Source organism: Danaus plexippus, chromosome 6 (assembly GCF_018135715.1).
Source record: "Danaus plexippus chromosome 6, MEX_DaPlex, whole genome shotgun sequence".
In the NCBI taxonomy this organism is placed as follows: domain Eukaryota; kingdom Metazoa; phylum Arthropoda; class Insecta; order Lepidoptera; family Nymphalidae; genus Danaus; species Danaus plexippus.
Genome location: NC_083540.1, coordinates 5,028,972 through 5,044,060, shown reverse-complemented (window position 1 = coordinate 5,044,060; position 15,089 = coordinate 5,028,972). Strand labels below are relative to the sequence as shown.

At 31.5% G+C, this 15,089-nt stretch overlaps 1 protein-coding gene across 1 annotated transcript; it reads right to left on the bottom strand.

Moving 5' to 3' along the window:
* Positions 1–9,218: 9,218 nt before the first annotated feature.
* Positions 9,219–13,061, bottom strand: LOC116778932 (uncharacterized). Its single transcript, XM_032673031.2, has 3 exons — positions 12,911–13,061; positions 9,567–12,479; positions 9,219–9,423 (listed from the first exon to the last, which is right to left on the bottom strand). The coding sequence occupies exons 1-3, from the start codon at positions 13,017–13,019 to the stop codon at positions 9,407–9,409; spliced, it is 3,039 nt and encodes a 1,012-aa protein (XP_032528922.2). The 5' UTR covers positions 13,020–13,061; the 3' UTR covers positions 9,219–9,406.
* Positions 13,062–15,089: the final 2,028 nt, after the last annotated feature.

The following is a 15,089-nucleotide window of genomic DNA, read 5'->3' as shown; positions in this document are numbered from 1 at the left end:
TGGTACTTTTTGCTTTATATCCTTAATATTAAAAACATATATTTTTGTAATCATAAATAACATTCTGAATATATATATTTTTGACAATTCTTACAGATTTATAAATAGCATTTATTATCTTTGGATCTAACGTAAAGTTCAATGATTAGTGTAATGATATGGAAAGTGGTCAATGGGTCGATTGAATAACTTGTTTAATCGGTCAAAACTAAAAGCTGCGATGTGCCAGAAGAATGATATTAATGGATACAATTTGTTAAGTTTATTTAAAAAAATTTCAACTGACACATCCACAAAATGTTTGTATAGAAATAATACGAATATTCTTTCATGTTGATGTTATTAAACAATTGATGTTAATTTATGAAAATTCATCATTGAGGTAGTTAGTAGCTTCAATTTCTCTTACAATAACATAAAAAAGTACAATTGAAATGTATAGTTGGATTCTTTAAATTATTCGAACACATTATTTATGAGCAATACGTTCTGAATTTTAGTGGTACACTTATTTTGCAACTGAGCTGCGTGAAGCAGACGCGCATATATTACCTCAAACCTAAAAGAAACACCGTCTTTGTAATAAAAAATCGTTAACGTCTGGACGAGTTGTTGTTTTATAACATTTTATTCTAATAGGTTCGAATGGTTTAAACTGAGTCGTTGGTAAAAAGCGACTTTAATTCTAGAAATTTTAATTATTCAAATTGGTTTTCTAACAAAAAAATAACTTCATAAAACTGTTTTGATTAAATAAGATTTAAATGCATTTTTAATATGTAACTACGAGGAGACTAAAAAAAAACAGTAAAATAAGATTTTACAAACAAAGACACTTTATTTCTGAATGTTATCCCTCAATGCAATTTTAGTTAAACATTTCAATAGTAGCGCTTTTCGTATCTGAAGTTGACGGTAGATCCTCGGTCCATCCAATTCCTCAACATATGCTTCATGATAGCTTTCGTACTAAACAAGACAATTTCTAATATTATTTTCAATTCCGACTCATAAATGTCATTTAATTCTCGGAACCCCTTTCTCTCATCGAACAACCAGAGGCATGTTGAGCCTCCATCCTTTCGTTGTAGATCTTCCTCGCAACCGGACGAAGCTAAACGCTTCCTTCTTTCTCATGCATACAGCAAGGGATTTAATAAGTTGCCTGCGTCTGTGTTTCCTACACATTATAATCTGGAATTCTTAAAAAAAAGTGAATAGCCTGCTACTGAGGCAGTGCATACACATCTTCCAACGTGTGAAATGACAGTCAAGCACTATCGCGTCGAAATACAAAAAAAATATTAGCATTGTTGAACAATGATAATGATTACGTCTTAGCTTGCCAAAGATTGATTACGGTTCACAATATGATCTTAAATCGCATTTTATTTATAGCTATGTGTATTTTTTTTTTAAATTATCAAAAGCGTACACGTTAAATAATGTATTTCATTCACAATCTGCTAGTGGACCACATTCGTGGGATACAATAGTTGAAGTATGAGCAATACAAGAGAGCGAACAACAGCGAACACGTTATACAATACAATTGTTATAAAATTAAACGATTCTTTCTTTATAAGTCAAATGATTTAGGTTATTTTCTGAAGCATTGTCTCGATATAATATTTTTTGTGAACCGGAGTATCCTCATAGTATCAGTATTAACTATTTGCTTGGTGTATTATCTACATATTATTGAATTCAGGTAAAGAATTTGTAAAAAATATTTCCTTTTGATAGGTAAACAAATTATAAACAATTTTTCAGAGCACATTTTATATTCAATCAACCGTATAAAAATGTTGAAAACTATGTATTTAGATCATTTTGGGTTCATTCTTCGAGATCGACTTTGTCTATTTTATTAGCCATATATTTTAAGGTAAGGTATTAGGTATGCGGGAACGGCAACTAAATATTTGGAAACTCAGTTATATTTCATCATATCAATTATAGGACACAGTAAACACAACATTCTCGAATATGTTATGTACGCGCTACATATTATAAAATAAATGAACATCGCCGGGGTAACATCGTTGTATAGATAAAATATCATATAACAAGTGACGCCGCTGACTCCGCGGAACCAACACCAAGCCGTGTGAACCAGAAGATTCCTGACACCTCACAAGCTATGGAATGGTATTGCTATCCTAACATCGGGGCAATCATGTAGTCTTAGGTATAGGTTATAAGTTTTAATATGTAATTTTTTATTATAATATACATATAAGTATGTTTTGTAGTTTTCCTGGAACCTCCGGTTGCCACCTTATATAATTAATATGAAAATAAAAATAAAATATTATAAATGTATCTATCATCAACATCAGGTGAAGAAAAAATCTTAATTTTAAATAGGCATAAGTACAAGAATGTAATTAAAACTACATTTAGCAAAAGGGAATAATTTCAGCTTTTTTTTAAATCACCGACAGCTATTTCAACTAAGTTCTGTAAGATGAGACATGAATATAAGTAAGCGAACTACTTTATTAAGTAATGAGATCTTAAAATTTCGCCAGTTTTATTCATTTAAATGAAACCAATATATTTCGGATATACTACTTTATTAAGTGTTGAAAAACATCTGTATAATCAAATAAGTTTATTAGCAATGTTTTTATTATTAGCAAGTTAATAGTAAAAAGTTCAACTGTAATTAAAATTGCAATATTCTATAAAATATCAGCAACCCTAATTGGACATCACAGCTGAGGCTACTGCTTTATTATAATCTTAATCTTTATGATCTGATGCTAAAGTCGAAGCACTAATTTTGAAAATGATTTTCAACGCGACTTAATCAAACCAAACAAACTTTATAAAGATTTGTGATTTCTATGTTTAAATTTTATATTTAAATTTAAAGAATAGATTGAGATTATGTCTATGATTTCATTAAATTCTTAAAGACATCAACAACAAATCAATTATCATCATCAAAGAAAGCATAACAAAGAGGATGAATGTTATTAAAAGTTTTTAAAAGATAGTATGTATGGAGATAAAAGTAAAGTGAAGTGCCTACTGTTACACCCGACGATAAAAAGTGAGCCGGCTGTTAGCAGAAACCGAGATATTATAATAAGCAGAACTATTAACAGGAGATTATGATCATTAAAGATATTGGTTTAAATTTAAAGCATTAACGAAATGCTTACAAACATGTATGTTAACCTTTAGTCAAGCTTATATAGTCTGATATCTTAGTGATTTTTAAAACCACTATACAATTTTACGAAAATATCATAAATTTAAACCAAAAATATTAATATTTCCAAAAAATTCCCATCCCGTTACAGTCACTGAAACTTTTATCTCGTCTGCACGAGTTTACAGTGGCTGTAAAGTAATCGAAAAGTTGGAAAAATAATAGTAATAAAACCGCCTAGCATATACGAAAAACATAATTTCATTTTAAATTCCTTTCGTTATAAAATGCGTCTGTCTCACGAAAATCTTGTTTCCCATCTCCACCTATTGTTATTATGCGTTCCTTTAGAAACGAAATAAGTTTCAACTAATAGGTAAGAAACTTTTATACTGATTAAGTTAGTAAGTAACTGAGTAAGCATAGGTACGAGGAACTTTTTATAACAGAAAGACTTAAACTGTTTCAAAACACAATCATTGTATTATCGCTTGTAATGTGTACGGAATTCTCTAAATGTATTGAGATTGTTTTCGCTCTTTTCAAAGAAAGAGAACCAATATTTTTTAAAAATAACGTTTATAATATTTACTGTCTTTTCGCATCCCATTCAACTCTGTATTTGCCGAATTTCCATTAAAATTCCGGTCAGGCTGTATTAAAGCAAGTATCGGTTTCTATATTATTTACTTGTTTCAAAAGCATGTGAAATTTGTTTGAATGGCTTGAGACATAGTATATGTATAATATTTACATAAAAAATAGACATAGTTACGTAAAGACATAACAAATGACATAAAATATGTACATATGTACAACATTTATATTTGCACAAGTAAAATATTTATTATTAGTATTTGATTATATTTGCAGAAGCGCCTGATCAGAAGTTATAGCAAAAAGTCTTAAAGAACAATATGAATTTGTAATGAAAAAAGTAAACAAGGTCAATATTGGAAAATACCTACGCTTCTCAACCACTACAGACGGTATGGATAATAAATGGTTTGAAAATATTATTTTAAATTAGGTTTTGTATGAAAGTTTTTTTGTGTAAATAAAATATGTAAAAAATTATAAAAAAATATTTTTCTTTTGACATTTCAGTATAACGTTTTTTATAATACTGTACAAACTTTGTTAAACTTAAGATTAATAAAGTCCAGCAATATACGAAATGTATTTTGACGATATTATAAAAACGTACAAACTCACATCACAAAAAAAGGCAAAACTACACATTTCTTTTTTTATAATAGTAAGATGATTATAACGAGTTATCTCAAGTTATCTCAACGAGGTATCTCAAGTTTTTTTAAGTACAAGGCTAAAACTATCGAGCCTATTTAACGTATTGTTACTACAACAAAACTTGTTCATTCATGATTTATGTACTATATATATTTCATTAAAATAGGGTACATTTACATTTTCGATTATTTTTAAAACGATAATTAAGCGAACATTTTTATTAAACTTAATTTTTTATTAAGCTAAATATTATTATTAGATTTTTATTAATTTTGTGGTAAATAAAATAATTAAGAAATATGTAATTTGTTCAAAAGGTATTGCGACTTTTGCGAACTAAATATTTATTTATTTATTTAAATAGGAAGCCAACGTTGTATACAATTTTAGTTCTTAGTCTTAATTAACACTAAATTATTTAATTTGTTACATGCATTAATTGTACACCCCACTTATAGGCTAACTCGACATTCGCATGTACATGATATGTAATAAAATAACATTCTTTGTATGTTCACTCACGAACAAAAAAAAATAGTAATAATAATAATAATCTAATAATAATCTTAAACAATAGCAAATGTGATACAGTTGAAAGCAACAATTGGTAAAAAATGAGGTACAAATAAAGTAAAACAATTACAAGCACTGACTTAAGGAAAAAGTAACGAGAACCAAAAAAAGAAAAAGTGTGATCACAAATCATAATCAAAACGCAATAATAATACTGGGCTGATAATAGAGTAGTAATAAAAAATTATGATAATACTAAGCCCAAAAACCAAGACATTCTTGCGCAGTATATTCCACAGAGACCTTACTTCGTAGAATTACTGAGACTAACCTCAAGTAGTCAGATAGCCTTTTGCTAGTCTTTTGAAAGGTAACAGAGAATGCTTGAAAATATCTAACCCAGCTCCTTTAAATACGTTATTATAAGTTAGAATCATTCTGTTGATGGGAGCATTACGGCCGATGTTAGTCCTAGCAAACCTTTCCCTGAACGTATGTTTATTCCTTATGTGGCTCCTTTAGTTATATTTTGGTATCGCCAATCCAACTCTCTCTAACAAATTTGCACTATCAAGATCACCGTTCACAATTCTGTGAAGAAAACATAAATCTATTAATTTTCTACGATTACACAGGGAAGGCGTATGGTAAAGATTTAACAAATCTGTCATTCTGTCTTAAGACTTTATCTTTGTAGGCCAGGTGACGTAAGAACTTCTTCTGTACTCTCTCGATTCTGTCTCTATGTGTTTGATATTGCGGATTCCATACAACAGAACAATATTCCAGTTTACTGCGTATCAATGAGTTAAAGAGTGCAATTTTGGTTGAAGATTTTTTAAATTCCTTTGTGATTCTTATGATAAAACCTATAAATATAATTAAAAATATATTCGACTATAGATTTTTTATGGCATTATGTAGGCACATACCTACCTAGTACCTATGTTCCCAACTTAACTCAAGTATATTAATTTTGATATCTGTTTTTTGCAGGCACTTTGGCTCGTCATAGATTTTTACATTTCAAAAGAAAGGATAAAGGTTTGTTATATTGTAAACGAAATTTTATGACGCCGATTTAGCCTGAGGTAGTATTTATGTGTGGCAGACAATGACGGCAGACTTGACAAGATATTCGCGACAAAGAGAGCAACGAGAGTAAGAGAGTATGGGGATGCCTTAGCACTTCAAATTGAAAAAATCAATTGTTGCCAATGATCGGTAGAGATGTTTTCTAAAGATCTAAATATATCTACTGGCTCATATATATGTACTTGATTTTTACCAAAGTTTTGAGTATTGGACGAGTCACTGTAAAATTCGTATCATAATTGCTCAATTAAAACCGCGATGGTATCTCATTAACAATGATGCCTCTCTTCGCGGTTAACTAAATTTATTCCAGACTATCATAGCTGGTAACAAAGTTTATAGTTATGACGTAAAAACCAAGACCCACTCATCCTTGAAGAAGTTAGCACGGTTTAAGACTGGGAAAAGCACACAAATTTTAAGAAGAACGTCAAGGTTTTGCATACATTTTTCTATGGTGGTGCATCATGACTTCTTAACAGAATAAAACAGTAAATGAACTGAAAATTATTTGTGGGAAGCAGTCCACACTAGAAACGCACTGATTTGTGGAAGAACAAAAATTTATATTTGCTTCACGATCAGGTCGTCCACCCACTACGGGCGTCCCCGCTGACTCAGCGGTGTTTGTGCGTAATTTTTTTTTATGTCAAAGGTGGCAAACGAGCAGTAGTGACCGTCGCCCATGGACATCCGCAACATCTGCGTTGCGTTACCAATCTTGATGTTTGAAGAAAAGGGAGGGGTGGGAATAAGGAAATGGCAGTAAAGGGTGGAAACAGGGAAATGGCAACCGGTTCTCTCATTTATCGGACAAAACGCAGCCGCTAAAAGCTACTTCACGCCAATCTTCTGTGAGAGAGTGGTACTTCCCCGGTTGAGTCAGTCCATATTCGAGCAGCAGTAATGTGACCACAGCTAGGCTGTGCCACCTCTAGAAATTTTTTGCCTAAAAACACCAAACTAATGGTGCGGAAGACACCATATTCCATTAAGACTAGGAAAGGACGACGATGGGATGCAATTGAGAAGATAAAAACGGCATCGCAGGGAGAGCTAAACAAGATAAAAGAAAAAAATATTTAAGTATTAGTAAAACTTATAACTACATGGGGATATCTATTGGGGATTACTTTAAGGAGGACAAAGAAGATAGATAAATGAATATTTTTTTGGAAAAACACAATATTTGTAACACTTTCATAAGAAGATGAAAGAAAAGTTTTCATGAGAACATAGAGATTTCCAAAATATAATGTTTTATGTCCCCAAAAGCGGAATTTTCTACTGGAAGGAAATTATTTTTTAGATTATTGTAACATTATTCAACTAAAGCTATTTCTAAAAATTATAATATAGAATAACAATTAAATCGATATAGTCGTACTTTATTTGTCAGCTCGCACATATTGGTGCAAGACACACTCATTTTTATTACACATATATATATATATATATATATATTAATATATAAGTCCATGGCCTCATAGTATTTTTATAGTACGTAAATAACTGAACGATGTTATTGGAAAAATTTAATGACGTCATGTTTGCACCACGTTAAAAACAATTTAAAATTGGCATAAGTTAGTGACTAAATTATTATACATATGTACACAATACAGTCATGATTCAGACCGTCAAAAATGTATCTGCCGTATGCCAAATGATTTATCCGGCACTAAAGGTTCAAACTTCACAATCCATTGTTGTAAATGATGACTGATCGAAAAAGAAATGACGCTTTACTCATACAACCACGCACAGAAATATTAGTTTTATTCTTTATACTATTATGGTATTTATTAAATAAAAGGAATTACTTGTGAAAAAAATAAGGGAAAAAAAACAAGAGCTTTAAAGTTCAAGATCATTTTGTGTAAAGAAAAATATATCTAACATACCTAAGTATATCAATATTTAATGAACACAGATTCAGTTTTTGTCTGTACGTAGATATACTTATACTATTTAGGATTTAGTAAGTCATTTTATGGTATAAAATGTTTTAAAAGTGGTACCAATTACAGAGTTATTAAAAATTCGACACGCATGTTTCTAGATATCATTATATATGTTTGATTCTTTATATTCTATAAAAATTTAAAAATATTTTAGTTATTAAGTTTATAAATTAGAAATAGAAAAATAGGCGATAAACACTGTTTTTTTTTGTTCAAAACTTTTATTTATAATTAATCAATTATGTATGTATTTCCAATTTTAACGTACATACTTTAAGCTATTCGTAGAATTAATCCGTGGGTGTAAAGAATAATCAAAATCATGAATAATTTATGTTAAATAACTCGCTCGCAGCCTTGTTAGATGGAACAATAGACACGACTTTGTATATTTAAGTTCACTTCAGAGTAGAATTAATAAACAATAATATTAATTCTAATAAAGTTCCCATAATATATACAATTAAATTGTGATTGTCTATTTTGTATTCAATCGATTTGAATACCTCATGAACGAAAACATACATAAGTATATACATAGGTAAATCACGTCGCAACCGTTTTAATATAAATAGTTTTATATTCATGTTTGTAACAATTAATTTAAAGTCTCGACTATCTTCTTATTAAATAAATATAAATGCAAAATTTCTCTTTGTTATTTGACATGTAACAATATGATATAAAATTTTTATATAGGAAATTTACTGTTAATTAAAATATGTTAAATTGATCGAGTAAAGTAGCGAGAGAAACTCAGTGTTTTAGAAATTGTTAGGTCTTATTATTTCTATGTTAATGTCAGGCTGTTTTCTATCATTTTATTTTTATTAACTGCAACATTAATCCTCTTTGGTCGTCACTATTGACATTGACTTCAGGTGAGTCGACGCGGAACACGGATGTCGACTGACTCAGATATCTTAGATAATAAACATCATTCATTTGTATTTGTTTTATTATCTTATGAGGATGTATAACAAATAATAAGTAGGCGCATAATTACTTGGAAAGCCTAGCATCAAGTTTTAAATGGTTATTTTAAGATAATAATCTAGTTGGTCAATACAGATTGTCGAAATGTTTCTGTGATTCATATTTATTTTAAGCTCTGCGGATTCAGAAAACAATGTTATTTGATTAAAAATATTTGTGCTCGAGTTAATTCTGCTATACTATATTTCGTTGAATAACATGAAATTTTATTTGGATAAAATGAGAAATACCACAAATAAAAATAAAAATGTTTATTTTGTTCACTACATAATTCTCAATAACAAAATATAATTAAAAAACGTAGGTCTATCTCACTTAAATATCACAAGCGTATAGATTACCATAAGTCATAAGTCTTAGAAGTTCAACAAACTCTAGCGTTAGTCACATTTTTGATTTTAATATTAGAATCATCATCAATCTTTTATCTTCTTCCATAACCTGAAAAATAAATAAATTACACTAAATAAGTTAAAAGACTGTTGTACGGTTATATATATTATACATATTTCAGAAAAGTTTAAAATCAGTTTCGTATTCGTACAAAAGAAAATGGATAAAAATATCATGTGACAACAATTTACCTCCTTTTACTGAAGCCCCTGCTGCAGCATAGGCTGCGGCTGTTCCACTAGTAAGACTTTTTCCATTTGCCCAGCTGCTTGCACTAGAATGACCTTTTGCCGCAGCTGTGGCTCCAGCAACAGCTCCCGAATTTAAACTTGATTTACACGCATTACAACCTGAATTAAGGTTAGCTTGTGAACCAGATAACGCTACGAAGTTCTCTTGATCACCAACATTAGATTCTGCCCCAGCGCTGGCAAATGCGCTGGCGATATTAGCTTGTTTAATATAATCATTTAACATATTGCCATTATCGGAATTGCCATAAGCGTTTGCATCTACAGCTGACGACGCGCTATTTGCATTTGATTGTGCTCCCGCCTTCGCAAAAGCTCCTGCAAAATTGGCTTGTTTTATATAATCGTTGAGCATAGTTTCTGCGTCTTCCTTTTTATCTATATTTGCATTAAGATCTGGTGACATTGGAGATCCACTGTATTGTAATCCTACCCCTGGAGAAGAACCTGCGCTATTGGCTTGTTTAATATATTCATTTAATTCGCCGTCTTTTTCAGAGTTGCTATTTTCATTCATACCTTTATTGGGGAATTGGTTATTCTGAATATGCAAATTGGTATCAGCATTCTGGGTGTTATATTTAGTTCCACCACTAGCATCGACGGTTTCAAGTCCAGCATTAGCTTGTATGTTGGTTGAATCGTGGCTAGGTGTTTTTTGATGTATATAACTGTTCGTTTTGATATCAGATTCGACACTATCTTGTTTATTTTTCCCCGTATTAATATTCTGGTCTTTTTCAGAAGGTTCTAATACACCTGATGGACCGCCAAATCCGCCAGAATAAACAACATCTTTAGCATTTGCCTGAGCATTAGCACTGACGTCAGCGTTGTTGTGGTTTTCATTTAAAACAGGTTTTGAGTTGCAACCAGTTGTAGCACAAGGCGACGTTGGAAAGACAGAAGGTAATTTTGAGGGCATGGTAAATTCATTTGGATTTAATATTCCCTGTGGTCCACCAAAACCACCTGTATATTTTGGTAGCTTTTCCTTTTCATTTATGGGATTTTGTAAATTATGAGAATTGACCGCAACTTGATGATCAAGATTAGTAACAAAAGTTGTTGATGGTGTCGTAAAGGTGGAAACTCCAGTGTTCAAGTAATTTGGTATTGTATAACCACTACCATGTGTAGGGTTGGTGTTTATTAAGGGTTTATTCATGTTCAATCCACTGAATCCTCCCGTGTAGACTGTTTCAGGTGCAGGTTTTATATCCACGTTTGGTTTGGATGTTGTAAAGAGTCCTGGTTTTAATGCGGCTGTAACAGATCCACTGGGTCCACCAAAACCGCCGGTGTACCGAGGTAGGTTAGATTCAGTGGGCGCTTCATTCACATGAGGTTTATGTGTGATAAGAGATCCTGGACGAATTGCTGCATCTACAGGTCCTTTTGGCCCTCCAAATCCACCTGTATACTTTGGAAGACTCGATTCAGTGACTAAATTTGGTTTAACTGTGCTTGATATACTTGGAAAAACAACACCATTCAAAGATCCTTTAGGTGTATTGAAATCACCTAAGTAGGAAGGAACCTTATTGTTAGCAACGTTATAAAAATTTCCAGTGCCAGTGTGTCCTGGATATTGCGTAGTGGATCCTGTGTTACTTCCAACGACATTGGTATAAGTTGGAGCATTGTGGTTTACTGAAGTCAAGTCGCTTGGTTTTATTTTATTAGTCCAACCCGAATTATTTTCATTAGGCAATAGGAAACTGCCACAATTTGGAGTAGTACAAGGGGAAGTATTATATGAAGGTTTTGGAGCTACACCAGACAAAATCCCAAAATTCTGTGGTGGTGGGTTAGAAACATGTGAATATTTTGGAGTTTTTAGTCCAAAATCAGTTATAGTTTGTATATTAGACCCACAGCCATTGGGTCCACAGTTAGATTCGTGTCCCGCACTTGATGGAATATTAGGAAATGGTTTAGTGGAAGGGTTTACGGGAATATTTTGTTGAAAATTAGGATTGGTTCCTAAAATGGGAACATTATAACTGCTAGGTTTTCCATTAATGTTATTCGGAGTAGCGTCTGTTTGGCAATTATGGGATGTACATATCGGTCTGAAATTAGGAGTAACTAGATGAGTTGCTGGCTTTTCAGGAGCAAATGACGGGGCGGTGTCCGTTGGAGATAAAGCCAAAAATGTATCACAGTTCGCACCGTTACATTTCTGAGAATTCGAGGAAGAGCTTTTAATTGAATTGTCAAATTGTGGATTTTTGGAGTTATAAGAGTTAGAGCCGCGTTTTAAGTTTTCATCGACGTTCACTTCAATATCATCTGAATTGTTTATATTGTCTGCTGCTTGATTTGTGGTTGGAAAACAGTTTCCTGTCGCACATTTTGGCGTTTTATCAGTATTTGCACTTTGTATTACACTTCCACTTCCAGCGGCATTAGACAAAAAATTTTCGGCAGATTTGTTACACTGACCTGTAACACATTTTGTCGGGCCAAAGCAATTGCCTGATTGACAGGGTGCAATACTGCCGCTACTAAAATAAGTTGATGATTGTGATGCAGCTTTCGCTTCAGCTGCGGCCTGCGCTTCGCTACTTTCATGTGTAAATGTTATTTGACCATTGGGAGATCCGTTAATTGATGATGGTATGGTACTTTCACTACCTTTACAGGTACCAGTATTACATCCAATACCGGCTATTCCGTTATTACTGCTAAAACTATAGGAACTTGAGCTTGAACTCGCACTTGCACTGGATGCAGCGTAGCTAGATGACGAAGATTTCGAGAAGCCTCCTGAATATCCAGTGCCACTCGGTATACTTAAAGGGATTACTGGTAGCGAACCAAAACCTCCTGCGACAGCATGTGCTTCAGCTGAAAATATGTTGTTTTGAATAAATAATGATATTAACCCTGATTTTTCTACTTAGTTTTAACTTATGTTTTTATGCAGTTTTTTAAAGTTATGAAATATTTATAAATAAGAAAAGGTCATGTTACAATAGTTATTTAAGTCCGTTATCAAGATTACATAATATTAAATATATCGTCACATAACCTTAACACACTGAATGTAATATTAATTCTGCCATCTTTTTGTTTTTTATGTCTTTAAAGTTAATTTTAACTTCCCTTATAAATATAATAACCATATACCAACAGGTTAACTATTTAATTAGAAGGTATAAAAATGGTTTTATACAGCTATATCAAATGTTCTAATGTCTATGATTGATATTTGCTACCATGATTTGATATTTCGGAACGAAATAAAATAAATAAACATACAATGAAAATAAACTGACCTTTTGCTATAGCTCCGGTTTTTGCATAATCATGTGGAGTAGCTGTCACATAGTTTAAAAGAGCAAACACAATTACACACGAGACCGCCATCTCGTTTAAACTTCTCATCCACAATGTTATTGTTTTGGTGAGACAGCGTTTATAAAGCTATACATAAATGGACATTCATGAACTAAGGCAGCATTCACATGAACGTTTGCGATGGCTTCGTTCTATACGACAATGACTACATGTAACAACGATAAGTAATGCAAAGCGATATTATGTTTATTAATACACGTATTAATTGTATATCATTAACTTCCTCACAAGCCAATAGTAACTTAATCCGCACCTTTATCATAACCTAGTTTATAGTACAGAAATATGAAGCCCAACCCATTAATATCGGAAAATAAAAGTCGCAATTTCGGAAAGTATAGACGATTATGTGTGGACTTCAAAAGAGTCTCACAGTATAGTTTAAATATAAAGTAAGTGCCTAATAGGGAAAATATAATATGTCATTTTGATGCGGATATAAAAACCTAAATTGTCTGAAAAAAAATAATTGCTTAAAATTGTACAATCGTTGCTCTTCTGAATAAGTCCTTAGTTATGAAAACCTGTTAGCGTTCCGCGAATTTTTAAGTATGTGTTAGTGTGGATGACGTTGCCTGGGTACTCTGTTTATTGAGTTAATCTCAAATTGTAATATTTGCATACCAACATAAGATTGATACAATTATCAAAACAGTTTTAATCATACTCTTAGATTATTTATTGAAGTGAAGGAAGTGAAAAGTAAGCGTTAAAATATATTAATTCAAGTTATATAGATATTTTCAGTTTTTATTTATTTAAAATAAAACGATTTTACTAGATTATGGTATTCACGGGAACAGGAGATAAAATTCTTATCTCTCCTAAGAGTTTTCAATACAGTAAAGTAAACTAAATGGCAGGTGGAAATATTAAGAATATGATCAATTTATTTCAGTTTGATCTAAAAATATATTTTTATTTAAATGTGTGAAAATACGTGTGAAGTAGGTACTCATGAAAATCTTAAAAAATCATTTTCTTTATATATTAATATTTACTAAGTTTGGATGTTTTCTTTAAGTCTTTGCTTAAATATGTAATAATACGAAAAGGTTTATTTTTTTCAATGCTTAAATATTTTCAAAGGAATATTATGTCATACTTAATTTAAGTCAGGGACCTTTCTACGACCCGGCTAGGAGTTATCATTTACAACCGGCTTATATGCAACATAAGAAGCTTGTTCGGTGCAACATAAAAGGCTTGGAATATGCACGCAAAAAAGAAACATGAAAAATATTTAATATATGCATAAAATTTATTTGAATATTAAAAAGACATTGTAAATTTTAAACTGGATTGAATTGATAGACATTAAATGTATGTATAATATATTACATGTGACATTAGGTACGACATTTCTATTGTTTGATTTTCGATCTAAATTTATTCTGTACGAGCTTTATTTTTTTCTTAGCTACAATAACATGATAAGTACATAACTGAGATAACTATATGATTGAAATACTTATCACAAGATATTCCCGAGACGGGTAATACGCAGAAAAAGGAAAATTCTACATTAGTATGAATATATGGTAAAACGTGATACCACATATTGTTAACATCTACCAAGTAGAAGCGAGTTGACTTAAACCAATATCCGGGCAAAGCGCTGCACTATTCTTACATTCCATTGCGTGTAGATCATTTTATGTATCCTGATACAAGGATCTGCGAAGTAGACCATTTTATTTTTATTACATTAATTATGATGAATGGGCTAATAAGCTCCGCAAGTTCTTAATCATATGTAATAACAATGATTATCTGTAAACGTTTCTCGACGCAAACTATATTTACCTACATCAGAGGTCAGAGAATGGCCGCTGTCTAAATGGTATTAGAGATTTAAAATATGTCATTGTAAATGTATCTTTAAATTTTATTATTAATAAATTAAGCGTTAAAATTTCTCTAATATTGTTAAACGATATCTAAACAGAGCCATCTAGTATCTACCTACTGTTACTTATGAATCTACTTATGTACATAACTGTTGTAAGGAAAGCATAGGACAAATACATTTCAGACAAAATTGAGAGCAAGTAATTTAGGACCATCCAAACTTTTTCACCCAAAGCAAGTAAGGAC